This window comes from Podarcis vaucheri (assembly GCF_965113315.1).
Source record: "Podarcis vaucheri genome assembly, chromosome: 18".
NCBI lineage: Eukaryota > Metazoa > Chordata > Lepidosauria > Squamata > Lacertidae > Podarcis > Podarcis vaucheri.
In genome coordinates this window covers 636,079-663,541 of record NC_138756.1, presented here as the reverse complement: position 1 = coordinate 663,541, position 27,463 = coordinate 636,079, and the positions used below count along the sequence as shown (strand labels likewise).

Genomic DNA, 27,463 nt, shown 5'->3' with positions numbered 1-27,463 from the left:
CAACCCATCAGGCCACGTTTCTGGGTGGCATCCAGCACACAAAAAACATAGTGAAATGTCAAACATTAAAAACTTCTCATTATGTAGGTCTTCCATTGCCCCCAAGTGCCCTGTTCCACCACCTTTATTTCCCCCACCTTCATCTTCTGTGTCTGTGTCAAGCAGGCAGATCAACCCCCCCTTTTAGGCCCCCACATTGCCCCACACCAAGCATCACTCCGGGCTGCTGCAGTGAGGAGAGAGACGGAGGTGCCCAGTTCTGCCCCCACAAATGACCTCCACCCCTATGCCCTCCAGGGTGGCCTTTTCCTGGCTTAAGGGGTGGCATGGCCCTCAACCCTAGAAATTAACAAATGCAAGGATCTTGATTACTTGGGGGATGAAGGGAGAAGAGAAGCTGCTGAGGAATTTCTGGGGAGTCTCTGCAAATGGAGGTGGCCAAGTTGGGGCCATTAAGAAACAATAGAGGGCAATTAAAGGCTATTGGCAAGTCCAGAAAACTGTCCTCCCCCCTTGCCCTGAGGTGTGAACAGAGACTGGGGGTTTGCCAGGGTAAGAGAGCTTTTTGGCAAGGTGTTCTGGGAAGGAGGAGGAAGAAAGACTGGGATCCACCTTGGGCAGCCCCTCTTGAAATGACCACGCTGTAAGATCTGGACTATGCAGACAGAAGGTGTAAATAGGGAAATAAACCATATTTCTTAAAGCTGCAACCGTCTCTGGCGTCTCTCAATTCTCCAAAGGACCACAGACCCTGGGTGAGCACCTAGAACCCCCTGGGATCTTGCAGAGAGTGGGGTAGCACACAACTTTTCTAACACTACTCATTTGTTTTTTTAGTTCTCCGAGTGCGTAAATCTTAAATTTGCATAAGTTGCGAGTTACACATATCCTTTTTGAGGCGAGGTGACACAGGACTGCAAATACAGTTGCCCCATAGATTTGTATAATGGCATTTATAATCCCGGCAGTTTTGCTTCCATTTCCTTCTCTGATGATCCAAAGCCTTTTCCATGGCTGCCCATTGCTCCCAGTATGGCCGGGGATGGTGGCAATGGGAGCTGCCGCTGGGTGGAGGGCAGGCAAGTCCCCCCCCCCCGTCACCCCTGGATAGGATCGGATCCCCTCACCTCCCTGCAGGGTCCCGACTTGACCAAAGAACACCACCAGGCGAGGGGAGCGGGGAAGGAATGGGATACAATAAATGCATTTTTATTCGTTCATTCAAGGAAGACTATTTCTAGGATAAAAGCTACATATTGTACCATCGGTTTTGTTGGATTACATTATTATAATATGGTCATCTTTTATTTTCCCTTTTTGCTATCCTTTTTCTCTGGAAAAAGCCAGTTATGCACAGTAGCTGATGTTGTCATGCTGCCATTGTCAAGAGGGAACGTGGGGTGAGAGGGATTGTTTTTCAATTTATTTACAATGCAAAGGACTGCCTCCATTCGAAATTTTAAAGAAGCACCATTCATGATCCAAGACAAGACATCCCAGCCGGCAAAGATGGAGAGGAGGCAGTGGGTGAGGGAGAAGAGAACCCCTTCGCTGTCCTGGGCCCAGCAAACAAGAGAGTGGATTGTGCAATTCCTGGGCCAGCAAAGAAGATGGGGCAGATTCACACACACACACACACACACACACACGGGGTGGGGAGACCACAGGGAGCCAGAGGAGACCAGCTTCCAAGCAACGAAACATCCAACTCAAATTAAAATTCACCCCCTTGATGATGGATCCGAGCGACCCACAACCAGGGAGAAAGCGGAGCAGCTGCCCGGACCCCCAAGGCTTGTGCTGGTCCTGAGCGCGCCGCCGCTGCCCAAAGGAGCCTCTGAAGGCGGCCTTGTGCAGGTCTATGGCTGGCAGCGGCACAGGGGCAAACAGGCACACGTACAGCGCAGGGACCGGGCACTGCACGCCCTGTGCTGGGATCGCGGAATTGTGCTGCTGAGTCGGACCCCTGGTGCTTTTCAAATAACCAATATAAATTGTGCCAACGCAGCAGAGAAAGTCGCTCCACTGCTTCTGTTTCTGCCAGTGAGGAGAGAAGGAGCTGCCTGGCTACAGGAACCCTTGGCAAATGCAGAAACACCAGTTCCCCCCCCCCAGGCCCACCCCGGAAAAGCCAGCATCCCTGGGCAGCAGCAAAGACTGCAGGCTTTGACCCAGGGCCATTGGGGGTGAGAACATAAGAGCACTGGAAGAGGAGGTCTGACTAGCCTAGTTTCCTCTTCTCACACCGGCCAAATGCTCCTCCGAACCTGGGGATCCAGACAGACTGCCTCTGGACATGGAGGTTCCACGAGGATAGCAGAAGAGCCTGGCTGCCGAATCAGGCCACGGGGGGGCCCATGGCCTCACGGGGGCCAAGCCGATGCCTCCAAGCAGGACCTGACAGACTGCGCAGCTTCTCCTCGTGAAGAATCCTCCCTTGACATTTCCAAAATCAATAGGGACTAGAGACTTGGTGGTGGTTGTTTAAAAGAATGGAAACTGACACTGATGGCACTGGGAGAGCGTAAGCCCTGCGGGATCAGGCCAGGTCAACCTGGCAGTCGCCTGTGGCCACAATGGTCACTTTGGGGAAACCTACAAACAGGACCTGAGCACCAGAGCAGCTCTCCCCCCTGCGGTTTCCAGCAACTGGGATTCAGAGGTTTCCTCCTGCTGGGTGTGAGTGAGACAGAGAGAGAGAGGTTAGTGAGCTCAGTGGGTAAGAGCACAAGACTCTCCATCTCAGGGCCATGGGTTTGAGCCCATGTTGGGCAAGAGATTCCTGCCTTGGACTAGATGACCCTTGGGGTCCCCGTCAGCTCTACAATTCTACAATCAATTAAAATTCACAGGACTAAGATTTTGGTGAGGATATTGTTTAAAAATACAGATATCTTAGACCTATTATTATTATTATTATTATTATTATTATTTCTATACCGCCCTTATCTCAAGGGGGTTCACAGAACAAAATACAGGACAGAAACAAGTAAATAATTAAAAAACAAAACAGAAAAATAATTTATAGATCCCCCTGGACACCACAACAAACCCCTTTTGAAAACACCCGTTTCTTACTGCAATTATTTATATAGTTATAGATCTAGGAATGTGTATATTTCAAAATGCACTTTCAAAAAAAGGGACAGAAGGGCCGCTGAAAAGGGGCGGGAGAAGGGCCAACGGGTGCTGTTCCCTAGGCAGGGCAGGAGCCCAAACAGGCCCAGGAGCCCTTCGCCCACAACCCTGGCGCTGCACCTCGCCCACGCCATTCCTTGAGCTCGTCCTCCCCCCGCCCCTCTCTAGGGCACCCCAGAAGGTCATGATAGCAGGCATGGGGGGCAGGCATAGCTATGGTATGAAAACAACAAAAGGACATAAGCGATTCCTGAACCACCTGGTAAGAAAATCAATTTATGAGGTATGGGAGAAGTATAAAAATCTATTAGAGCGGAAGACACCATGGTGGCTCTCTCTGTTAGAAGCAATATCTGTTAAAAAATTAAACATGTGAGGTGACTGGGCAATCTAAATAGAGCTGTTAGCAGAAGTGGAAGATCAATTAAAATGGAAAAAGTTTGAAGACATTAGAGAGCTACTAACAGATTGGTTACAGTACCATCAATTAAATGATGTCTTCAAACTGGATAAAAAAAGTTTTGGTACAGAGATGTCAAGGTTTGAAAAAGATTTGTTGGAAAATAATGTGAAATTACTTTCAAAAATGAATAAATTACTTTTAGAAAGGCTCACTAAAGATGAAGACGTTAAATCAATAATGATACACTGGGCAAGAGATTTTGGTTATAATATACAGTTTTTATCATGGGAAAAGTTATGGAAGGAGGATCTGAAGTTTACAGCCTGCTGCTCGTTGAAAGAAAATTACATGAAAATGATGTACAGAACAGCACTTGCCATTGATCGGCTTCTCAAATATAAACACTTTTCTTACATTCTGGCAGCTTTAAAAGACTTGGAGGTTGTTACCCGACTGTCACCCGTTTGCTGTGAAAGTATGGTCCAGAATGAAGCAGTATCCACTATTTTTACTTTGATACGGAGTTGTAATCGCAGTGTCCCTAGCATGGATGTCATACGTTATTCTGTCCAGGTCCTGCTTAATTTGTCAAAGTATGAAAAGACAACTGAAGCCGTTTACACAGTGGAGAATTGTGTTGATACTTTACTGGACCTACTTCAGGTGTACAGAGACAGAGCTGCCGACAAAGTTTCAGAGAAAGGCGGAAGCATTTTTACCAAGACGTGGTGCCTGCTTGCTCTTCTTTCAAAGGACTCAAGAAGAGCTTCTGAGATCCGAGGCAGCTCACGAGTAGCTACTCGCCTTCAGAGCCTGTTTAAACTCCCAGCACGGAAACATCAAATGGATGCACGAAGAATGCTTGCCAAACAGAAGTTGGCTGCACAAAAATGGGCATTTCTCTGTCCCAGCAACTCCTCTACGGACAACAATAGTTTCAAGGCAGAGACCAGAATGGGTTTTAAGGAAAGGTAATATAAAAGAGATTGTTGATCCTCTGCAAACAATTCAGATGGTATTGGATACACTTGGAATTCCTGATTACTAAAGAATGACTTTTAAAATGATATTTAAAAAAGCATTGTCAGGATCAGCTTTCATATTATGTAGTGTGTCATATAAATCTATATCCAATTTTATCAGTATATAGTTGTGATACACATTTTTGTATGTCAGCTTGTGATTGGTATTGTCTTTATTAATTACTTGGATATGATTTGTAAGTAACAAACTAAACTATGTATTTTTTTTAAAGGCTGAGATTTTGTATAAATAAAAAAGGGGGGCTGCTAGGGGCGCATTGGAAGATGGCTGACAATACCATCTCTCCGCCTCACACGAGGTAATTAAGAGGCTGATATGGGAGTATGCAGCCTCCCTTGTTGCCCCAAGGGAATGGGGAACACTGCCTTGCCTGCTGTGGCCATAAATCACCCCCGGATTCGAAATAAGGGGGTGAGGGCACTAGGCACAAAGCCCTTGTGTGGGTCTGGCTCTCCTGGACACTGTCTCTGATCGCGCACTGGCTGCAGCAGCTCAAAATAAACAATTAGAAAGAAGCAAATGCATATACTTCGAGTGAAGATCGGGAGTAAAGACTGCTAATTAAAGGGATCTCTGGGATGTGGAGCGACAGGCTGGATTCAACAATAAATCAAGAAGAAGATTCATCAAAGGATCGGTATGTCGGAGCGAGACTGAAAAGGGGGAGGACTTTTCTTTTTTTGTCTTATGTGAGTATCTAATAACCCTCCCTCCTAAGAAAGAATCGTTACAATTAGTGATCACAAGCAGGAGGATTGGCAACTGTGTGGAAATTGATTACTAATCAAGGACATGGCTTGTGGAAACATCGGGAAAGGAAAGGGAGTTCTTTGTGACGCAGTCATAAAAAGAGAGTGTTATGGCAGGCCTGCCCGCAGGAGGACCGAGGGGGAGGAGGACTATGGCCGTTACTGTATTGGAATGTGAGATCGGCCTGGCCGGGCCCCCTGAGAAAATTGAGGAGAGCGGCAGGCCTGTGGAAACCAGGACAGACTGTGGGAAACGTTTTGTACGGAGGTGTTGAAATGATGTCTGTCTATTTTGATATGGCTCTTGGATGAGTGTAAAATCCACACAGGATATAACAATGTTTGTTTTCAACCCGCTTGTGGAAACCATCAGAGATCACAAAGAAAGGAATATATGATAACAACAAGAAGATGAGGAAAACAACAAAGAGAAGATTGATTAGAACTGTGAATACTATTTGGACAGAACTGTGTATATTAAAGCAGCAGCAAGAGAGATGTTTGGATCCCTTTCGGAACTCGAAGCATGGGTATCCCCAATAAAAATTTTAAAATTTGGCTGTGTAATTTGGAATTAATGTGATTTGGAATTATTGTGATTTGATTGGCCTGTTAATAAAAATTATTTTTAAAATAAAATAAAAATGATGTACCATTGGTATCTGACAACCAGTAAAATTGCGAAAATGTATAGAACCAGTTCACGTGTGTGCTAGAAATGTAAAAGGAAAGAGGGTACTTTTTATCATATGTGGTGGTCATGTGGGGTGGTAAAAGCTTTCTGGGAAATGATATACAACGAGCTGAAAAAAGCCAGAGTTTTTGCTAGGTATTATAGGTGCAGAACTACCAAAAGAAAACAAAAGACTGTTTCTGTATGCAACGACGGCAGCAAGGATGCCTGTGATGGCCTGGGAATCCGATTCAGAGGCTGAACCGGAGGAATCCCAGCCTGCACAGGAGTCCCCGCCTCCAGGGCCGGCTGAACTGGGGCAGGGCCTTGATTCTGAAGCGCCTGCACCTGTGCCGGATCCTCAGGAGCAGGCAACAGGTGAATCCACTCTGGCTCCGGAGGTGGTTGAGGACTCAGTGCCTACAGGTGAGTCTCCCCCTGGGTCCAGTAACCCTTCAGCCTCTCCTGAACTGCAGAGGCTCAGGGCAGAGAGGCGAAGGGAGCTGGTTTCTCCCAGGAGGAGTGCTCGCCTTAAGGCCAGGAGAGGCGGGTCTCCTGGGGGCCGGGGCCGCCCCTGGCCTCAGAGAAGATAAAGGCCAGTCATTGATGAGCTGTTTCGGCCAGCACCCAGTCCGGTTCCCCCAGAGTTCCTGTCCTTGCCCGGCTTCTCGCTGTGGACCCTGCTTTGCCCGAGGAGGACTGTCTGGCAACCCTCAACTCAGGTCCTGGACCTCGCCCCACGGTAACCTCCCCCCTGGAGCAGCACAATGCCTGTAGCCCAGAGATGGAAAGAAGGAGATCAGAGAAGAGTGGCAGACCAAGATGATGGAACATGCTGAAATGGCAAGACTGACGGGAAAGATCAGAAATCAGGAAGACCAAGTACTATTCTTAAAAGACTGGAATAACATATTCTAACATATTTGAGAGATCACTGTAAACAGCTGAAATCATTGGCAGAAACACATTGACGCTTGTAGAGTAACATGAACTTTGGATACCTTGTTCATCTATATAATAGATAGATTACAGTAAAAGATACAGGAATAAAATTTAGAAATGGAACCCACGGAGGGAGGGAAGGAGGTCTGAAGGTTCGAAAGAACCTCTTTTTTATTTTTGGAATGGTCATGTTTGTTGCGTACAATCTTTATGTAAAACCAATATAAAAAAGATTTTGGTGAGGGTGGCTCCCCTCAGGGTCTGCACTGGGGAGGGTGTTTGAGGGGACGGCCACGCCTCCCTTGCACCCCATCTGGACTACCGCAACGCATTCCACATGGGGCTGCCTTTGAAAAGGGCTCGGGAACGAAACCTCCCCAGGCACATTTTAGCTAGGTGACGTTGCTGAGGGCTGATCCCTGTCCAGACCCCTCCGGAAGACGTCTTCAGGATCTCGCTCGCAGGCTTCTCTTAGTCGGGTGTAGCTTTGATGGCACAGCACATGTTGCCAGCGCCCAGGGCAAGGCCGCCTTGTGAGGGTCGTAAGGAGGCAACAGGTGGACGTGGCTCACTGTGCCCCGTGGCTCCTGCACCTGGCGGAGGTCGCCTGCCAGGGGCCGCGTTGGCCCTCTCAGCTCGGTGGGAGCAGCGGCTGGCGCTAATTCGAGGGCCCGGGAGAAGGCAGAAGAGGGCAGGCCGAGGGGCCAAGTGCAGCCCTTCCCCGGACGTGCAACACATGGGCGGGCACCGGCAGGTGCCAGGCAAGCGGGCGACTCTGCTCCGCTTGCCCCTTGCACCCCTTGCCCAAGGACACCCGCCAGGAGGGAGGTCCTGGGGAAGTACCAGTATGGGCCAGGAAAAGTCCCGGCTCCGGCTGCCCCGCAGCCTCAGCAAGGGAGCCTGATGTGCCTGGGGCCACGGCCCCCTCGCCCCCCACAACACGCCACTGCCTCTGGGACAAAAACACTGCCACACATTTCCTGGGAACCATTTCCAAAGTCTGCACAGAGTTGCAGAACCCTGAATCAGAGCCGAAGCCAAGGATCTCCTCCTCGCAAGAGTCGCTTTTCAATGACCGCTCCTGATATTTCCTGCTCTCTAGAATAAAGGCCGGCGCAGCACCATCGGAGGAATTCTCAATGCTGTAAAACGCAAAGCTTGTCTGTAGCTACCTAAAGCAACTTCTTTGTACAGGAGGAACTTTGCCCCCAATTTCATCTCATGAACTGCCCAGAGATCTTTGGGATTAATCTAAGAAAGAAAATAAATGAATTATTATTAAGCAGCCAGATTGCTGACTGGGGCTGGTTAGAGAGAGCAAGCAAGCAAGCCCTTGTTGCGTCAGATGTCAAGGACATCAACGGCCACCTGACTTTTAGACAACATCTGAATGCAAGCCAGTATAGGAAGGGTCATAGAATCACATAATTGCAGTTGGAAGGGACCCCAAGGAACATCTAGTCCACCCCTGCAATCTAGGAATCTGAGCAAAAGCCTCCAGGACTGATGGCCGTCCAACCTCTGCTTAAAAACCTCCCAGGAAGGGAGACCGTTCCACTCTTGACTAGCTCGTACTTTCAGAAGTTTAAAATGTTCTGATGTTGGATGTTTTGCTGTGTTGGATGTTTTTAATTTGTTGGAAGTCATCCATAGTGGCAGGGGCAGCCCGGTCAGATTGGTGGCAAAGAAATAATAAATAGTAATAATAGTAATAATTAGTATTATTAATAGCCCCACCGACCAGCGATCAGTTTCCAGGCCTTCTAAAGCCCTACAGAGCAGAGGTCCATGCTGTCTAGACGGCCATATTTGCCCCAAACAAAGCTGCCCAGGTTTTGAGATCTTCTCTCCTGCCACCCTCCTAGGATCACTTGTTGGGGAAGCAGGACAGGGCTTTCTCGGTGGTGGCTGCTTCTAAGCAACAGCAGTGGATTGGGGGGCTTTTAAATGTTCAGCAGCACCCCACATGACACCAGCAGCTGGCTCCTTCCTGCCTGTCCTTGCATGCAGGGCCGTTGACGCGCACTCCCCTCAATCTGCCCCTGCAGGCAACTCTGGAACTCCCTGCCTAGGGAAACCAGCCTAGCTCCCTCCTTGCTTCTCCTTTGCAGCTGTGGACATCCTTGTTCCTAGAGGCCTTGGGGAAAGAGATTTCAAATGGGCCAGTGCAGTTTTTACTGCTTGTATTTTTTTCCTGCTGCTCTAATTCCAGCAAAGCTTCAATTACTCCTTATCAGTTATATTTTGTGTGTTTCTGGATTTTATCTGCACTGTTTTAACTGGCATCAGCCGCCTTGAGTCCCAATTTGGGGTGGGTGAGGTGGGATACTATTAATGATTATAATCATTAATAATTATAATCATCATCATCATCATCCCCAAGCCAAACGGAGGACATAGATGATGCCTTCCTGGAACAGATGGCCAAGCATGCAAAAGGAAGGGAGATAGTAGTAATGGGGGACTTCAATTACCCGGATATTTGTTGGACGTCAAACTCAGCCAAGAGCATAAGGTCAAACAGATTCCTCACTGGCCTTGCAGACAACTTCATTGTCCAGAAAGTGGGAGAAGCAACAAGAGGAACAGCCATTTTAGATCTGGTCCTAACCAATGTTGATGACCTGGTTAGTGGGGTAGATGTGGAAGGATCATTAGGCGCGAGTGATCATGCTCTTCTGAAGTTTACTATACAGCGGAAAGGAGCAGCCAAGCATACTAGGACTCAATTTCTTGACTTTAAGAAAGCAGACTTCATAAAACTTAGGGAAGTGCTGGGTGAGATCCCATGGACAGCAATACTAAAAGGAAAGGGAATTCATGATGGCTGGGAGTTTGTTAAGAGGGAGATAGTAAAAGCACAACGACAGGCAATACCAATGAGACGGAAACGTGGAAGGTGCCTAAAGAAGCCAGGGTGGCTATCTAAAGAACTTTTAACTGAATTAAGATTAAAAAAGGATGTGTACAAAAAATGGAAAAGGGGGGAAACCACCAAAGAGGAATTCAAACAAATAGCCAGCACGTGTAGACACAAAGTCAGAAAAGCTAAAGCACAGAATGAACTCAGGCTTGCTAGAGAGGTTAAAAGCAACAAAAAAGGCTTTTATGGGTATGTTCGTAGCAAAAGGAAGAACAAAGAAACAGTGGGGTCACTCAGAGGAGAAGATGGTGAAATGCAAACAGGGGACACAGAAAGGGCTGAACTCCTCAATGCCTTCTTTGCCTCAGTCTTCTCCGATAAAGAAAACAATGCCCGACCTGAAGAATTTGGAGCAAATGATTCAGCAAAGGAAACACAGCCCAGAATAACTAAGGAGATAGTACAAGAATATTTGGCTAGTTTAGATGTATTCAAGTCTCCAGGGCCAGATGAACTGCATCCAAGAGTATTAAAAGAACTGGCAGATGTGATCTCAGAACCACTGGCAGTCATCTTTGAGAATTCCTGGAGAACAGGCGAAGTCCCGGCAGACTGGAGGAGGGCAAATGTTGTCCCTATTTTCAAAAAGGGGAAAAGAGAGGACCCAAATAATTACCGCCCAGTCAGTCTGACATCAATACCAGGGAAGATTCTGGAACAGATCATTAAGCAAACAGTCTGTGAGCACCTAGAAAGGAATGCTGTGATCACCAATAGTCAGCATGGATTTCTGAAAAATAAGTCATGTCAGACTAACCTGATCTCGTTTTTTGACAGAATTACAAGCCTGGTAGATGAAGGGAACGCAGTGGATGTAGCCTACCTTGATTTCAGCAAGGCATTTGACAAGGTGCCCCATGATATTCTTGTAAAGAAGCTGGTAAAATGCGGTCTTGACTATGCTACCACTCAGTGGATTTGTAACTGGCTGACTGCCCGAACCCAAAGGGTGCTCATCAATGGTTCCTCTTCATCCTGGAGAAGAGTGACTAGTGGGGTGCCACAGGGTTCTGTCTTGGGCCCGGTCTTATTCAACATCTTTATCAACGACTTGGATGATGGACTCAAGGGCATCCTGATCAAATTTGCAGATGACACCAAACTGGGAGGGGTGGCTAACACCCCAGAGGACAGGATCACACTTCAAAACGACCTTGACAGATTAGAGAACTGGGCCAAAACAAACAAGATGAATTTTAACAGGGAGAAATGTAAAGTATTGCACTTGGGCAAAAAAAATGAGAGGCACAAATACAAGATGGGTGACACCTGGCTTGAGAGCAGTACATGTGAAAAGGATCTAGGAGTCTTGGTTGACCACAAACTTGACATGAGCCAACAGTGTGACGCGGCAGCTAAAAAAGCCAATGCAATTCTGGGCTGCATCAATAGGAGTATAGCATCTAGATCAAGGGAAGTAATAGTGCCACTGTATTCTGCTCTGGTCAGACCACACCTGGAGTACTGTGTCCAGTTCTGGGCACCACAATTCAAGAAGGACACTGACAAACTGGAACGTGTCCAGAGGAGGGCAACCAAAATGGTCAAAGGCCTGGAAACGATGCCTTATGAGGAACGGCTAAGGGAGCTGGGCATGTTTAGCCTGGAGAAGAGGAGGTTAAGGGGTGATATGATAGCCATGTTCAAATATATAAAAGGATGTCACATAGAGGAGGGAGAAAGGTTGTTTTCTGCTGCTCCAGAGAAGCGGACACGGAGCAATGGATCCAAACTACAAGAAAGAAGATTCCACCTAAACATTCGGAAGAACTTCCTGACAGTAAGAGCTGTTTGACAGTGGAATTTGCTGCCAAGGAGTGTGGTGGAGTCTCCTACTTTGGAGGTCTTTAAGCAGAGGCTTGACAACCATATGTCAGGAGTGCTCTGATGGTGTTTCCTGCTTGGCAGGGGGTTGGACTCGATGGCCCTTGTGGTCTCTTCCAACTCTATGATTCTATGATTCTATGATTCTATCATCATCTAATAATAACCCAGCTGCAGATCAGACTTTTCCCAAAGCGCCTCCTCCTGGGGGAGACACAGCCATACTGACAGGCGCTGAAGTTAAAAAGAAAACAACACTGAGAGGCAGTGATTGTGCAATGGTTAGAGCACCAGACTAGGACCTGGGAGAGACTAGGGTTCAAATTAAATAATCTATGGCCTTTTAAAGCTTGGGGAAGGTTCTGTTATTGCCTGATTATTTGATTACTATGCTGTCTGCTATTAGACTTTTTATTACATTTTTATTATTGGTGCTCTGCAATGTGCGTTTAATGTTGGAGAGTGCCCCAGGATCTTTTGATAAAGGGCAGTCCATAAACTGAATAAATGAAAATAAATTTTCCTGCTTGGCAGGGGGTTGGACTCGATGGCCCTTGTGGTCTCTTCCAACTCTATGATTCTATGAAATAAAACAGATCCCTTTCACTCGGCCAGGAAGCTTGCTGGGTGACCTTGAGGGACACTCGCTGCCTCTTAGCCTGGCCCACCTTGCAGGGTCACTGCGGGGATTGGAATCGCAGAATTGCCAAGTCAGAAGGGACTCCCAGGGGTCATCTAGCCCAACCCCCTGCAAGCTCCTTGGAGAGAGAGAAAAGGTGCAAGAAAATGAACGGGCAAGGAAGCGCCTGGCGAGAACCAGGTTTGGGGAGTCCAGCTTAAGGCCGGGCTGGCGCCTCCATTGCCCCTTCTCAAACCCAACCCCAGCCCCCTCTCCCTTCCTCACTCCCCTCCGTACTCACCTCACTGGCAGAAATGTTCTGTTGTGCCTTATGGTTTTATGCAGCTTTTAAAAATCAAGCTCATCCCCCCCCCACCCTGAAAATAAAAAATAAATGGCATGTTCAAAAGTTCACGGGGACGTTTGCCATGTTCAGTGTTTGGCATGTTGAGAAGGGCGCTTCGTTGGGGAAGGGGGAGCTGCTCTGTGTGCCCCCAGAAACCTCGGTTTCTCCTCTGTGGCCTTGCTGGGCTCTGGGCTGCAGGAGAGGCCAGGCGGCGCCCCTTGCCTTGACGCTCCCCCTGGGCCTCCACAAGCCCACAAAGGAGACCCGCGACGTCCCTGGAGCAGCAGTCATCTCGCGACGTCCCTGGAGCAGCAGTCATCTCCACCGGGGGTTTCCTTCGAAGCAGGTAGGGCAAGGAAACCCAGCAGCATGGCAGCCCCCTGGCTGCCCCCAACATCTTCGCAGGCCAAAGTCTGGAGGGTGAGCGGGGGGGGGCAATAAATGCGGGATGGGGAGGTCACAGAAGATTCTCTTTTCTTCGCCCCCCTCCAGAGTCCAGCAAGGAGATTCGGGACTCAAAATGGGTGAGTCTGGGGGGCAACCTCCTTGGTCCTGCTGGCCCCCCAGTTTGCTGCAGCAGCCCCGCCTTGGTTGCAGAAGCCCTCCCGAGTGGCAGCACCAGGGGACCCCCACCCCGAAAAGTCCTTGTGTTCAAGGGGAACAAGTGGGAGGTGGGGCAGGGAAGCGGAGCGAGTCTCGTCTCCCACTTGTGGGGAGCCAGTGGGTCGGAGGGGCAGCTCCCGTAGCTGCTAAGGTGTCCTGCAGTTCCCAGTGCCTTGTCGAGAGGCAGTGCAGCGCCCATAGCACTGACAGGACATAGCACAGTTCCCATGGTGCTGTCGAGAGGCTGCCCGCTGCCCGCTGCGTTGCCGGGACGTCGTACAGCTCCCCAAGCCCTGCTGAGATGCAGTGCCACGTCCGCAGGGCTGCTAAGATGTAGGACGGCTCCCCCTGCGCTGCTGAGAGGCCCTACAGCGCCCATAGCGCCACGAGGAGGCAGCACAGTTCCATATTGTTGCCAAGATGTCGGACAGCTCCCATAGCCCTGCAGAGAGGCAGTGCAGCGCCCACAGCGCAGCTCAGACGTAGCAGATTGTGCTGTGAAGAGGCTCTACAGCGCCCACAGCACCACTAGGATGCAGCGCAGCTCCCACAGCGCTGCCGGGATGTAGCACAGTCCCCACGGTGCTAGGAAGAGGTGGTGCAGTGCCCATAGTGCTGCTGGGATATAGTCCAGCTCCCCAAGCGCCACCGAGACGCAGAGCAGCACCTGGACGCGGCACAGTTCCCATAGCACCGCCAGGACGCCGCCAAGGAGGAGGAGCAGCAGCAGCAGGGAAGGCGGAGCCAAGCGGAGGGGCGGGTGGGGTGGGGCTTGGTGGGTGGGCGTGGCCTCCTCACATCAGGCTGCACTTGCCCTTGATTTTGTCTGTCCTCTTCTGCTTGGAGGAGCGCTTGCCGTCGATGTTGAGACTCATGTTGCGCTTCTTCTCCAGGTTGAGGAGCTCCTGGAAGAGCTCCTTGACATTGTAGTTCATCTTGGCGGAGGTCTCCATGAAGGCGCACTTCCACTCCTTGGCGGTGGCCTCTCCCTCCTGCGTGGGCACCTCGCGCTGCGTCTCGTCGCACTTGTTGCCCACCAGCATGATGGGGATGCTCTCCACGCTGCCCTTGATCTGCACAATCTGCTGGTAGATGGGGCGCAGCTCCTCCAGCGACTGGCGCGACGTGATGGAGAAGACCAGCACAAAGGCGTGGCCCTTGGAGATGGAGAGGCGCTGCATGGCCGGGAACTGGTGGCTGCCCGTCGTGTCGGTGATCTGCAGCGTGCACACGCTCTTGTCGCAGCTGATCACCTGCCGATACGTGTCCTCAATGGTGGGGATGTACGTGTCGCGGAAGGTGCCCTTCACGAAGCGCAGCACCAGAGAGCTCTTGCCCACGCCCCCCGCGCCAAACACCACCACCCGGTAGTCGTTACTCTGCTCAGGCATCTTGGCAGCACCTGCGCCAGGAGAGAGGAGGAGGGCAGGCAAGGTCAGCTTCAAGGAGCAGAGGCAGCAGGGCATAGCAGTCAGAGCAGGGGGGTTAGCCAGGCCGTGGGGGGGGGACAAGGGGCGCAGGAGCCTGCCAGGCTTGGAAAAGCAGCCAAAATCATTGGGGGTCTTCCAGTCCGACCCCTTGTGATGCAGGAATAGTGATTAAAACAAGGAGGAGGCAGGACCATGCAAACAACCCTTTAGTGGGGATATAAATTGCAATAAATAAAATAATGGGATAAATAAGGCTTAGGATATGCTCCCCCCGCAACCCCAGCAAAGATTCAAGGCAGGTCAAAGTGAAAGAGCCCCCTCCTCTCGGGCAAATTCACAGCCACCGCGCCCCCCCCCCCATCTAAGTCCAATGCATCACATTTCTGCATTTCAAGTGTGTAATCCCCTAATAGGTGCATTTTGGGGGAAGCAATCCCCCCTAACAGAATACTGCAATTTCTCACGGGCAGCTGCATGGAGTCAGGGGTTTGGCCAGGATGGATCCTGCCCTACAGAGCAGACCTCTCCTGCTGGCACCATTGCAGGGGGGCCGGGAGAGAAAGAGCCAGCAGCTTGTCTGCCTGAAAAAAACCCAACCTCCCCACAAAAGCCCCACTGACTAATCTCTGGGAGGCGTTTGCAAAAAGAGGGGGGACTCGCCTCCTTGGCAGCTGCTGCTCTTGAAATGGGGAAGAGGAAAGGGCAGGAAGCAGGCACAGAGACGGCATTTCCCATTCATTGTTTGCCCATTCATTCCTGCCCCCCCATTTTTTTCTGCCCCCCCCAAAAGAAACTGGGTCATTCTCTGGGGTTGACAATGGAGGAGAAGGTGGGGAAGAGCGGAGGGTGGTTCATCATTCCGGCACAAAGCAGGAGCCGTCTTGGCAACAGGGAGAAAACCCGCAGTGCAGAATTGGGGGGGGGCAGATAGAGAGAGGTGGCTTCTGCCCTCTGGAGGCATCTATCAGAGCACAAGAAGCCCTGATGGGGGTGTGGGGGGGTGTCCCCCGACCCTGGGGGACACAGTGGGCAGGGGAACTCACCGCCACAGGAGGAGGCAGGGAGTGTCATAAAAAGCTTCTTCCTGAATCATGGAGTTGGAAGGGACCCTGCGGGTCATCTAGCCCAACCCCTGCAATGCAGGAATATGCAGCTGCAGAATGCCACAGGTCCCAGCCTTGGTATGAGGATGTCAGCTGGATTGGGCTATAGAGGCCAAATGCCCCCTGCGAGCCTCAAAGTTGAGATAGACTGCCTCTGGAGCTGGGGGCTCTCCCAAGGGACTTGAGGGCGGCAGTACTTCTCTCCCCACTTGCAGCTGCCAGCGACCGGCTTTGGGGATAGACTGCCGCTGGGCATGGAGGCTCTGCTGCCACAGCACATCTCCGCAGGGGAGGGTCCGTCACCCGGACCGGGCCAAAGGGACCAGCCCCCTCTTCTCATAGCAGGAGAAACCCAAAAGCAGGATCCGGGTACGAGAGCCATATCCTGCCTCCGACGGCAGAGGGCAGAGCATAGCAGCTGCCAAAAGCCTTGTCCTCTCTAGTTCCTGTCAAGGAAATGGGTGGATGGTGGAGAAAAGAAGGGGAAATGTAAAGGGGAAATGGATCCTCAAACGTGGGAGGTTCAGTGGGATTGTAAAAAAGCAGTTGGCAGAGACTCTTTGGGAAGGACAGGCTTTTTTGCAAAGGGAGTCAAATGCCAGAAACACATCTCCCTGCCCAGGCACTGGCGGGTTTAGTAATGGTAATAATAATAATAATAATAATAATAATAATAATAATAATAATAAGGAGGAGGGGGAGGAGGGATGCGGGTGGCAATGTGGGTTAAACCACAGAGCCTAGGACTTGCTGATCAGAAGGTCAGTGGTTCAAATCCTCGTGACAGGATGAGCTCCCGTTGCTCGGTCCCTGCTCCTGCCAACCTAGCAGTTCGAAAGCACGTCAAAGTGCAAGTAGGTACCACTCCGGCGGGAAGGTTAACGGCGTTTCCGTGCGGCGTTTCCGTGCAGAAGCGGCTTAGTCATGCTGGCCACATGACCCAGAAGCTGTACGCCGGCTCCCTCGGCCAGTAAAGCGAGATGAGCGCCGCAACCCCAGAGTCGGCCACGACTGGACCTAATGGTCAGGGGTCCATTTACCCTAATAATAATAATAATAATGTTGCTGTTATCATGACCATTATTATGCGTATACCACCCGTCATCCACAGATCTCTGGCAGGGTCAAAATGGATAGCTCAGTCCGTAGAGCATGAGACTCTTCATCACGAAGTTGTGGGTTCAAGTCCCATGTTGGGCTAATGATTACTGCAGGGGGTTGAACTAGATGACCCTGGGGATCCCTTCAAACGCTACGATTCTATAAAAACCTGGCGCAAGCAGCTCCCAACCAGCACTCCTGTCTGCCACGCCTGCACGGCTATTGTAGGGGCACGGGTGCAAAACCCGTCTAGGCTAACCAGTGCCCTCCACCAGCCTGGATAGTTCAGTTGATTACAGCATGGTGCTGATAATGCCAAGGTTGCGGGTTTGATCCCCATATGAGGCAGCTGCATATTCCTGCCTTGGACTAGATGACCCTCATCATTCTGGCCCTACCCTTCCTACTAGGCCACACTCTCTCCTTTTTCTCCTCTGGTGCTTCGAGCAGAGGCTTGGGTTCGATTCCTGGTGTGAGTGCTCCTCCTCCAAAACAGTTCCCAGGTGGTGTCTCCAGGCGGGGGACGTCTCCTTGAGTCTGAAACCCCGAGAGCTGCTGCTGGCCTGTGTGGGCATCACTGGGCTTCCTGGACCAAGAGCCTGCCTGTGCGAAAGGCAAGCTGTCCTCTCCCGCTCTCAAAATCTGGGCTGCTTTCTCTCCCCATGCCCAGCTGAGCCCTCGGACACCGGATGCCAGCTGTCCTTGGTTGCAGGATCAGGCCTTGGCGGAGGCCGAGCGCAGACTCAGCTTGGCTGCCCCAGGTGGACATCCCATAATAGGATCAGCATACCGTGCTATTTCTGGACAGAGCTGCCGGGCGGCCATATGGCACCCTGGACACACCAGCAAGAGCAATTGAGCAGAGCTGGTCTTTTGCAATCCTGGTGCATGAGTGGCTTGCCGCTGTTTGGGGGACCTCTGGGAACTGGGGGCTCAGCTACCCCGCCCCAACCCCCCCAACTCAAAGCGCCCCCCCCTCTTGTCTGCGGCTGCTGAATGCCAGGTTGGCTTGGACTAAGACCCCCTCGTTTGTGATCTGACTGTGGCCCTTCTGGCTTGGGCATTGGTCTCACCCCACTGTGCCCACCTGGGTCTTGTGTGCAGCATCTGGCGAGACCTGGGGGTCAGGGAGGGGAATTGGCCATGGCCTAGAGGAATTCTCTCCATGTGTGAGAGTGTCCAGTTTGGGGGAGATCTAGAGGGGGTGTTCCTGGGGCTGGACAGATTTGGGATTGTGCTGTTTTATCGCCCGCCAGTCTCCCTGTCTGAGCTGGCAGAGTCTTGGAGGGGGGTGTAGAGGACCCCAAACTTGACCAACCATGCTGAGGCAACCAGCTCTGGGGGGCTCAGGACTCTGTGGCTGCCATGGGGCTGTGACAACATGTCCCGAGCCCAACACATGTGTCAGGCCACACGCTGCTCCTTGCTCTCTTGACTAGACAGGGTGATCTGAAAATGGAGGGTGTTGATGCCAGTCCCTCGTCATGGCCAGATCACTTCGTGGAATCATAGAACCATAAAGGTGGAAGGGACCCCTGAGGGTCATCCAGCCGAACCCCCTGCAATGCAGGAAACTCAGCTGAAGCCTCCAGGACAGATGGCCATCCAATCTCTGCTTAAAAACCTCCAAGGAAGGAGAGTCCACAACCTCCTTTCCATGGTAGAAAAGCTCTTCCTAAGAGAGAGTTCATCCTGATGTTGAGTCAGAATCTCCCTTCCTGTAATGTGAAGCTATGGGTTCGAGTCCTACCTTCCAGAGCAGGAAAAAAACAAGCTTGCTCCCTCTTCCATAGGACAGCTCCTGAGATACTTGCAGATGGCTTTCCTGTGAAATTTAGGCTGTCAGCACCTTTCCCCCTCCACAGAGGCAGGGGACCTATTAGGAAGGTCCGCCCTCGGAGGCTGATGGATCCAGTGGGATTCCAAACAGCTGGGGGGGGGCATTTCCGCCTGATATGGCTGGTGCTCCTTTCGAAGCCCTGGCCGACCTCTGGAACGCCTGAGCGGCTCAGGCTATTGACACGATTGCCCCTGAGCGCTCTCTCCTACTTTGTGGAGCCTGTTTGGTCCCCTGGTATACTCCAGAGCTTAGGGCGAGGAAACAAGCTGGGAGACGGCTTGAACGCAAGGGGAGGAAAGATGTGAATGAATACAACCAAACACTGGTAAGGGCTCCTTACTGAGCCTACCTAGTAGCAGTGAAGGCAGCAAAGGCGGCCGACTTTGCTGCTCTCATGGCATCCTCATCATGTCGTCTGGGAGAGCTCTTCCAGGTTGTACGGGGCCTTTTACAGGCGGCCCAAAGGAGGTGACAGAGCCAGGGGCAACTCGCTGTGACTTGGTTGCAAAGCATTTTGAGGATAAAATTGCTTGCCTCCACCAAGACCTTGACTGCTGTTATAGCAGATGAATCTCATGGGGGTCCAGAGCACAGTCTAGGCCTGTTGTGTTGAACGAGTTTCAGTTTGCAAGGCCTGAGGAGCTTGGATAAGTCAGGGTGACCACTTGCACTCTGGCCCCTGGCCCCTCTTGGCTGATAGAAACCAGTAGGGAGGGAACAGCTGGCTGGGCCAGGGAGGTGATCAAGGTCTCTTCAGGAGAGGGGATGGTCCCTGCCTGCTTGAAGGAGGCCGTGGTAAAACCACTTCTTAAGAAACCATCCCTGGATTCAGAAAACCTAACTACCTACCAGCCAGATGCTCCTCTCCCTTTCTTGGACAGGGTTCTAGAGCAGGTGATCGCAGACCAGATCCATGCACTCTTGGAGGAAACTGATTTTCTGGATCCATTTCCATTGGGGCTTAGGCCAGTTTTGGCACAGAAACTGCTTTGGTCACCCTAAAGGTCAAGGACCGCTGACATTTAAATCCAGTCACAAACGACTCTGGGATTGCGGCACTCATCTTGCTTTACTGGATGAGGGAGTCGACGTTTGTCCACAGACAGTTTTTCTGGGTCATGTGACCAGCAGGACTAAGCTGCTTCTGGTGAAACCAGAGCAGTGAAAGGAAACACTGTTTACCCTCCCACCGGAGTGGTACCTATTTATCTACTTGCACTTTGATGTGCTTTCGAACTGCTTGGTTGGCAGCAGCAGGGACCGAGCAATGGGAGCTCATCCCGCCGCAGGGATTCGAATCGCCAACCTTCTGAGCAGCAAGTCCTAGGCTCTGTGGTTTAGACCAGTTTCACCCTGCATGATGACATTTGTCAGGAGATAGACGGGGAAATGTGTCCCTCTCAATTCTCCTCAACCTCTCAGCGGCTTTCGATTCCATCAACCAGGGTCTCCTTCTAGGATGGCTGTTTGAGTCTGGGGTGGGTGGGACTCCTCTGTGGTGGTTCCAGTCCTACTTGGGTGTTACTTGGGAAATGCTTTTCAGCTCTGTGGAACCTTCAATGTGGGGTTTTGCAGGGCTCAATCCTACCCCCCACGTTGTTTAACATCTACATGAAACTGCTGGGTGGGGTTGTCTGGAGGTTTGGAGTATGTTGTCAGCAGTATGCTGAGGACACTCAGCTCTATTTCCTCTTTACATCTGCAGGTGAGGCAATGGACGTGCTGGACCAGTGTCTTGCCTTGGTAATGGACCGGATGAGAGCCAACACACTGAAGCTCAATCCAGATAAGCTGGAGGCGCTGTTAGTGCGGGGTTCCCTAGACTAGATGGGCAGGAGTTTGCCTGCTCTGGATGGGGTTACACTTCCTCTGAAGGAGCAGGTTCATAGCTTGGGGGTCCTCCTAGATCCTTTGCTGTCACTCGAGGCTCAGGTGGCCTCAGTGGCCCACAGTGCCTTCCATCAGCTTCGGCTGGTGGCCCTGCTACGCTTCTATCTGGACAGAGAGAGCCTGCTATTGTCTATGCTCTGGCAACCTCAAGGTTAGACTACTGCAGTGCATTATACGTAGGGCTTCCCTCTGAAGGCGGTTCAGAAACTTCAGCTGGTGCAGAATTCAGCAGCCAGGTTGCTAACTGGGACAAGACTGTTTGAACATATTACACTGATCCTGGTCTGACTGCACTGGCTGCCAATTAGTTTCCAGGCCCAGTTCAAAGTGCTGTTTTTGACCTATAAAGCCTTAAATGACTCAGGATCGCAATACCTCAAGGGTGCTTTAGCTCAGATTCCTGCATTGCAGGGGGTTAGACTAGATGACCCTTGGGATCCCTTTCAACTCTACAATTCTATGATTCTCCATATCAACCGACTGGGACCCTAAGATCATTCTTTCAGGCCCTTCTTCATGAGCCTCCAGAGAACGGGACCTTTTCTGCAGTGGCTCCCCAATTGTGGGACGCTCTCCCCAGCAAGGCTCAATTGGCATCTTCATTATAGATCTTTAGGCACTAGACAAAAACATTCCTCTTCTTCCAGACCTTTGGCTGATTGACATCCGATGCCTTTCTAAATGTGTTGTGGGAGGGGGGATTATTGGTTCATTTTTGTTTTATTATGTATTTTGTGTTCTCATTTTGCATTTTTATGTTGTGAACACCCCCCCCCCCCCGTGATCTTCAGGTGAAGCATGGCATGCAAACTTCATAACTAATAATAATCTGTGCTATTTTTCTAGAAAAGGAGGTGCTGGATGTCTCCATGAATGCCTCCCTCTGAGCCTGGCAATGGCGCCCCCTGAGAGTTCCAGCCGGAAAAAGCCACCACCACCATCATCACAGCAGCCTCATTTTCCACCATGAATTTGCCCAATCCTGTGGGAAGGAGTTCCACAGATTAACTCTGTTCTGTGTCAAGATGGACTTCCTCTTATGTGTCCTTGAGGGGGACTCAAATGCACAACAGTCCTGAGAGGTGGGCACTCTCAGTGCATGAATGTGTGAGTCCAGTGACTTCCCTGCAGTGATATCACCACAGTCCAGCAAGGCAGCCAGATTGAATTTGGGAAGAGGGGGAGCCAGGGGTCTTGGGCTGAACCCCTTCCCTATCTGCCTGGAACACGGCCCAGAAATTTTGGCTGGGTAGCAACAGCTCTGAAAATCAGAATCGCAGAGTTAGGAGGGACTACCAGGGGTCATCCAGCCCAACCCCTTGCAATGCAGAGATCGCATCGCACCTGTCTGGCAGATGAATGAGAGTCTGCCACCTTCCAAAGAAATCTGTTGCAGAGTTTCAGGCTGACAGCCTCTCAGAGGGGGCAGGGAACTTCTGCCTGCAGAGCATCTGCTCTGCAACTAAGAGGAGGGCCTTCCTGTAAAAATCAGCAATATTCTAGTCCTCTTCATCCTGCCTAAGGGATGTAGGCAGAGCTGTTCCACCAGGCCTTTGGCCAGGGCACAGCCTGACTCCCTCCCTCGGCAATCTTCGCGGAGCTCTGGCCCAATGGTTGCCAGTGGCCTGAATTAATTAATTTTATAATGAATGATTTTAGAGTGTTGTTTATGCTATACTTTTATACTGTTTTATTGTTGTTAGCCGCCCTGAGCCCGGCTTCGGCTGGGGAGGGCGGGATATAAATAAAATTTATTATTATTATTATTATTATTAGGCAGTGACCAGGGCAGGCTAAGTGGCGTCTTGCTCAGCATTGCCCCAAAAGCTGTGCAGAGTCAGGACCCGAGTGGCGGATCCTGTCCCTTCCTCTACAGGAGGCTCCCGCAAGCAAGGGCTGGTCTACAGGTCCTCTGAGGGGCCCAGGCACCAACTGCGCCCTCCAGGAGTGAGCTGGAATGAAGGTCCCGGAGATAGTTCTGCAAGCCTTTCCGCCTCTGCTCACTAACTCTTGAGGGGTGCAGCAAGATGATGATGATGATGATGATGATGATGATGATGATACCACCTCATCCATTTGGCTGGCTTACCCAGCCACTCTTGGCATGCACTTTCCCGCTGAACAAAAGGGGTGCTGAGATTTGCAGGGCACCCCAGCAGCAGCAGCAGCAGATTGCACTGCAACGCAAGCAGAGGCACTGCAATGTTTCGGGCCAGATCTTGGACCCCGTTCAGCAGCTATTAATTACGGAGCAGGAGTTTCGCTCTCGGGCGAGGGAGAGCTTTTGCTGCGAGAGAGGGAGGCCAGCCAAGGGATCGGCCTCCTGGAAGGGGAAAGGGGGTCTTCAGGTGCTCATTAACGCTCTCCCAACCCCCAAGTGGGGACCTGTTGACATAACATTCAGTCGCCGTCCCCCTCCCCTCCCCCAGATTAAAAAATCAAGAGCGATTTAAATGCTTCTTGCAGATCCGATTTCTCTTATCCACCTGAATTCCTCCCTGCTCCTTCTGGCTTTGTTGGGATTGTTGTTTGGGAGAACAACAGTGCCTCTGAGCTCAAGCAGAGTGTCTGTATCACCATCTTCTTCTTCTCTGGCTGCTGGGACTGGCAGGCAAAACCTCTGGAGGACGTCAAGTCAAGGTTAAATGTGGGTGCAAACGCGGCATTTTGCGGCAGAAAAATGAGGGCCAAAGGATCTGGATGGGTGCTGGGAAACTCTCCCAAGAGGACCCTGTGAATAATCCGGCACCACAGATAGTTCCCTGCAAGGAAAATGCTTCTGGGACAGAGGATAGGGCAAGAGGGGTGTGAAATTGTGGGTGGGAAAAGCGGATAGAGAAATAGGTTTTTCTCCTATTGTAGAATTGGAAAGGACCCCCAAGAGCCGTCTAGTCCAACCCCCTGCATTGTAAGGAGGACTTCTTCGCACGGGCTGTGGAACTCAGTGCCACAAGATTTCATGACAGCCACCAGCTTGAGCAGCTGTGAAAGGGGATCAGGAAAAGTAATGCAGGAGAGGCAGCGGGGGGGGGGGGAGTAGAGCTATCAAGGGCTGTCAGTCACAAACTGGTATTGGAGGGTGTGGGAGGGAGAGGGCCATGGGGGGGATCTCTAGGGGTGGGGCCTGTGGCAAAGAGGAGGCTGACCCAGCCCAGGGTGCCCTTCTTTGAACAGAACCAGCCAAGTTCACGGAGGAGAGAAAGGCTGTCTGTGGAGGCCCAGAAGCAGTCTGCCTCCAAGTCCCAGTTGGGATAGCATGTGGGAGGGGGGAGAGGCCTGCTGCCCCCCTGCCCTCCTGCTCCTATGTGCCTGTCAGGTGACCCTGAGCCAGTCAGAGCAGGGGCTGGGCTTGGTTTCCTTCCCAAATCATGAGGACCAGCATCTTACCTGATCTTTAGGAAGAGGTTCTTCAGCAGCACCTCTCTGTCAGAAAACCCACACAGCCGCTGCTGCCAGTCCGTGCTGGGACACTTGGCAATAAGGCAGCAGCTGCCTTTGTGGCCTCAGATAGCCCCTCTCCTGGCCCTGGCGGGGGCTGCTGTTTGTATCTCCAAGGGTCACCCCATGTCCTTCTCTTGCCCACTCGAAAGATGGAGGTACCCCAAGGGGAGAAGCCACACAACCAACACTGGCCGGCAGCCTCCAGGTCCAGGGCGGTTGGGGGGGGGAGAGGGGGAGAGCTGTTGAGCCAGATGCGGCCAGGTCTCTCCAAAGAGAACCTCCAGGAGCAGGAGCAGCAGCATCTCACTGGGGGAAGAGGGAGCTGCTGCAGCTTCCGCCCCCTTTGCCCCCCACCCCTTTGCCCCCCACCCGACTGTCCCTCCTCAGTGGCAGGCAGCTGGGCTATGGGGTGCGGCGCCTTGTGTTTGGGGGTCCCCCCCTTTCTGCAGTGCGCGGAGGGGACCCTTTCCTGCTGCCCCCAAATGGGAGATGTTGCGGCTGCTTCTGCTCCCCCCCCCAAGAGTCCCCCGAATGAGGACATTCAATGGGGGGCAATGCAGGTGCCCGAGCCCCCTCCCCACCCTTTTCCTCCAACAGCCCCCCCCCCGCTGGCTTGCCTGCATCACTCGCGTCATCCCGCGCAGCCCCCCCAAAATGCATCCGGGGCGCGAGGGGGGAATATTTTTACGCATCCCCGGGGAGGGGGTCGCTTGCCTGCAGATGGACGGGCGGCTGCGGAGAGGGCGACCCCAGAGGAAGCCCCGACCTCCCCCAAATAAAGCCACCCCAGGCCCCAGCCCAGCCCCCCGCTTGGCATCCCCCTTACCTGCCTGGCGGGGCTCAGCCTGGACCGGAGCAGCAGCAGCAGCAGCAGCAGCAGCGCGGCCGCCCAGCAGCCATCCGGAGACGCCGCGGAGGAGGAGGAGGAGGCGCGTCACGTGTGAACGTCGCCGATATGGGGCGGGAGGGGAGGAGGGGAGGGCCTCGCCTCACGCCCCGCCCCTCGCAGGGCCCCACCTCGGGGCTTCCATCTCTTCCCTCTGTCATGGCTAGTTAGCTCATTAGCTAATTGCGTTTCTCTCCCGCCGCATTGGACTCCGAAGGGGCATCCCGCAACGACAGCCCTGCGAGGTAGGACAAGCGTGCCAACTTGAATAAAATACTGGGCGGGGCCAGGTATGCCCCACCATGCATAATCGATCACAAGACACTCCATTTGAATGCCAGTTATTTTATTGGGGGGACCAAAGGGACCTCGGCCCCCAGGAATTGGCTCCTACGCCCAGGCTGAGAGGCAGCAGCTGGCCCCCAGCGCCACCCCCGCGGTCCCCCATCTCCAGCACTAACCACTACACCACACTACCTCTCAACCCCACTTTCGTGCAAAGTGTGGCAACTGTGGCTTAGGAAAGGCTTTCAGGGCTGCCTTCGGCTTCGTCTGGGCCAGGGGTCTGCAACCTTTAAGACAAAAAGAGCCACTTGGACCCGTTTCCGAAGGAAAAAAACTGGGAGCCGCAAAACTCGTCATTATAAAAATAACTTTTTTGTCACTTTTTTATCATTTCTTTGTTTGACCCCTCAGAATTACTCCTCCTCATAGAAATAAACGTTAAATTAACAAGTTACCTTTTTTTGTGTGTGTGTGTTCTTCACTCCCCTTCAAAACAGTGACCAGCATACATGCCCCTTACAATGCAGTGACCAGCGTACATGCCCCTTACAATGTGGCGGGCGGGCGGGAAGGTGACGTCGGGACGGTGCGTGACTAACGCACGCACCGCCCCCATGCGACGTCACAGCCAGTACAGCGCCCGCCACAGTGGGGAGTGTCAGGGCGCACAATGCGCCTCCTCCCCTTGCTAGTATCCGCCCTGGAGCCGCGGCAAAGGTGTAAAAGAGCCACATGCGGCTCCGGAGCCCCGGGTTGCAAACCCCTGGTCTGGGCCATGCGCAAACTCTGCCCCATTGCTTGGCTCTTCCCCACAACAGAGTTGCCAGGTGGGCCAGGGTGAGAGGCAGCAACCTGCACCCATGGTCGCAGCCAGGGAGTGTCCGGGCCGAGGAGATGCAGACCCATCCCACCCTTTCCCTTGAATCATAGCATTGTAGAGTTGGAAGGGACCCCCAAAGGTCATCGAGTCCAGCCCCCGCAAGGCAGGATGTTGCTGGACTAAAACTCCCATCCTTCCTAGACAGCACAGCCAGCAGTCAGGGATGGTGGGAGTTGTAGTTCAAGGGCGCCAGGGTTGAGAGAGGCGGCACCACCCTGCTCTTACTAAAACCCCACTTTTCTGCCAGAATTTGGACTCAGCGGGGCTAAAAAAAAACCAACTAAAGCAAACTGATAAAATGCAGAAAGCCAAAAACTTAGAACAGATAAGAGTGAAGAAGGGATTGAGCAGCAACGGAAGAAACCCGTCTCCACCTCCCAGAAGGACAAGGAGGGATCCTGCCTGGTTTCCCTGGGCAAGGAGTTCCAAAGGTGCCTGGGAGCTAGGGAGTTGCTGCTGCCAGCCAGTGTGGGCACTTCTGGTGGCCATCTGTCATGGATGCTTTAGCTGAGATTCCTGCATTCCACAGGGTTGGACTAGATGACCCTGGGGGTCCCTTTCAAATTCTACAATTCTATGGTGCTTCTGCCAGACTCTCAGCCCAACCAAACCCCCGAATTCTGGGCTTAAAAGATGCCAATGTGACGTACAAGGCCAGGCCTTCTGCCCTACTCCCCTTTCCCCCCCCCTTGCAGTAAGCATTGGGCGGCAGTGCCTTCCCAAACTGGAGAGGCGGAAGCCAGACTCTCGGGATGCACTGTACCTCTTTGCAGAATTCTTCCCAGAGCGCCGGGTGACTCATGCAGCCAATTAATTAATATCTGGGATTGTTATTAATATAGCAGCCAGCTGCGGGGAGCAACGGGGAGCCCCTCCCCGCAAGAGGCAGAGGACAAGGCGGCCCACTGGTCTGAGCAAAGCCCCCTGCGGGACACCTGTGTTGCTCAGCAGCTTCGCACTGGCGGGGTGTGTGCGTGTGTGTCAACAGCTCTGGAAGCCAAGCCGGGAGCGGGCAAGGAGCCAGACCTGGGTGTGCGCAAGGAACACTTGCAACCTTCCAGCTGCCTCCATTGCCCGACTGTGCCGTCTGCTGGGGATGGAGGGAGATGGGGGTGGGCCCTGCAATCTCTGGGTGCCCCTGCTTCCTGCCGCCTCGCAGGGCTGTTGTTCGCAGTTCCACCAAAAAGGTTATCGGGATGAAGGTTTACTCAGAGAAAGTGTCCCTGGTGGGAACCGGCTCCAGCAGATGAATGAAGATTTGACAGAGACTCTTCCTATGCTCTTATGGAGCCTTCAGGCCCAAAGGCAGTCCTTCTGGATTCCCGAGTTCTTAGGGGAGCCGG

At 52.1% G+C, this 27,463-nt stretch overlaps 1 protein-coding gene and 1 long non-coding RNA gene across 3 annotated transcripts; both read right to left on the bottom strand.

Annotated features, from left to right (window-relative positions):
* Positions 1 to 1,176: 1,176 nt before the first annotated feature.
* On the bottom strand, positions 1,177 to 9,291 carry LOC309523225. The gene is made up of 2 exons (XR_014215285.1): positions 6,779 to 9,291; positions 1,177 to 6,235 (listed from the first exon to the last, which is right to left on the bottom strand). It is a non-coding gene; the product is annotated as an uncharacterized lncRNA (long non-coding RNA).
* A 2,996-nt stretch (positions 9,292 to 12,287) lies between these two features.
* On the bottom strand, positions 12,288 to 25,018 carry DIRAS1 (DIRAS family GTPase 1). Of its 2 annotated transcripts, none has more exons than XM_082207020.1 (2): positions 24,896 to 25,018; positions 12,288 to 14,666 (listed from the first exon to the last, which is right to left on the bottom strand). In XM_082207020.1, the coding sequence occupies exon 2, from the start codon at positions 14,653 to 14,655 to the stop codon at positions 14,059 to 14,061; it is 597 nt and encodes a 198-aa protein (XP_082063146.1). In that variant the 5' UTR covers positions 14,656 to 14,666; positions 24,896 to 25,018; the 3' UTR covers positions 12,288 to 14,058. The 2 variants fall into 2 exon arrangements, with proteins under 2 accessions (XP_082063146.1, XP_082063147.1); XM_082207021.1 differs by having other exon boundaries at positions 24,900 to 25,015.
* Between the last annotated feature and the right edge of the window lie 2,445 nt (positions 25,019 to 27,463).

What these genes read in the sequence shown, in the direction of transcription:
- DIRAS1 (XM_082207020.1), bottom strand. Translation starts at nt 14,655, where the DNA reads ATGCCTGAGCAGAGTAACGACTACCGGGTGGTGGTGTTTGGCGCGGGG.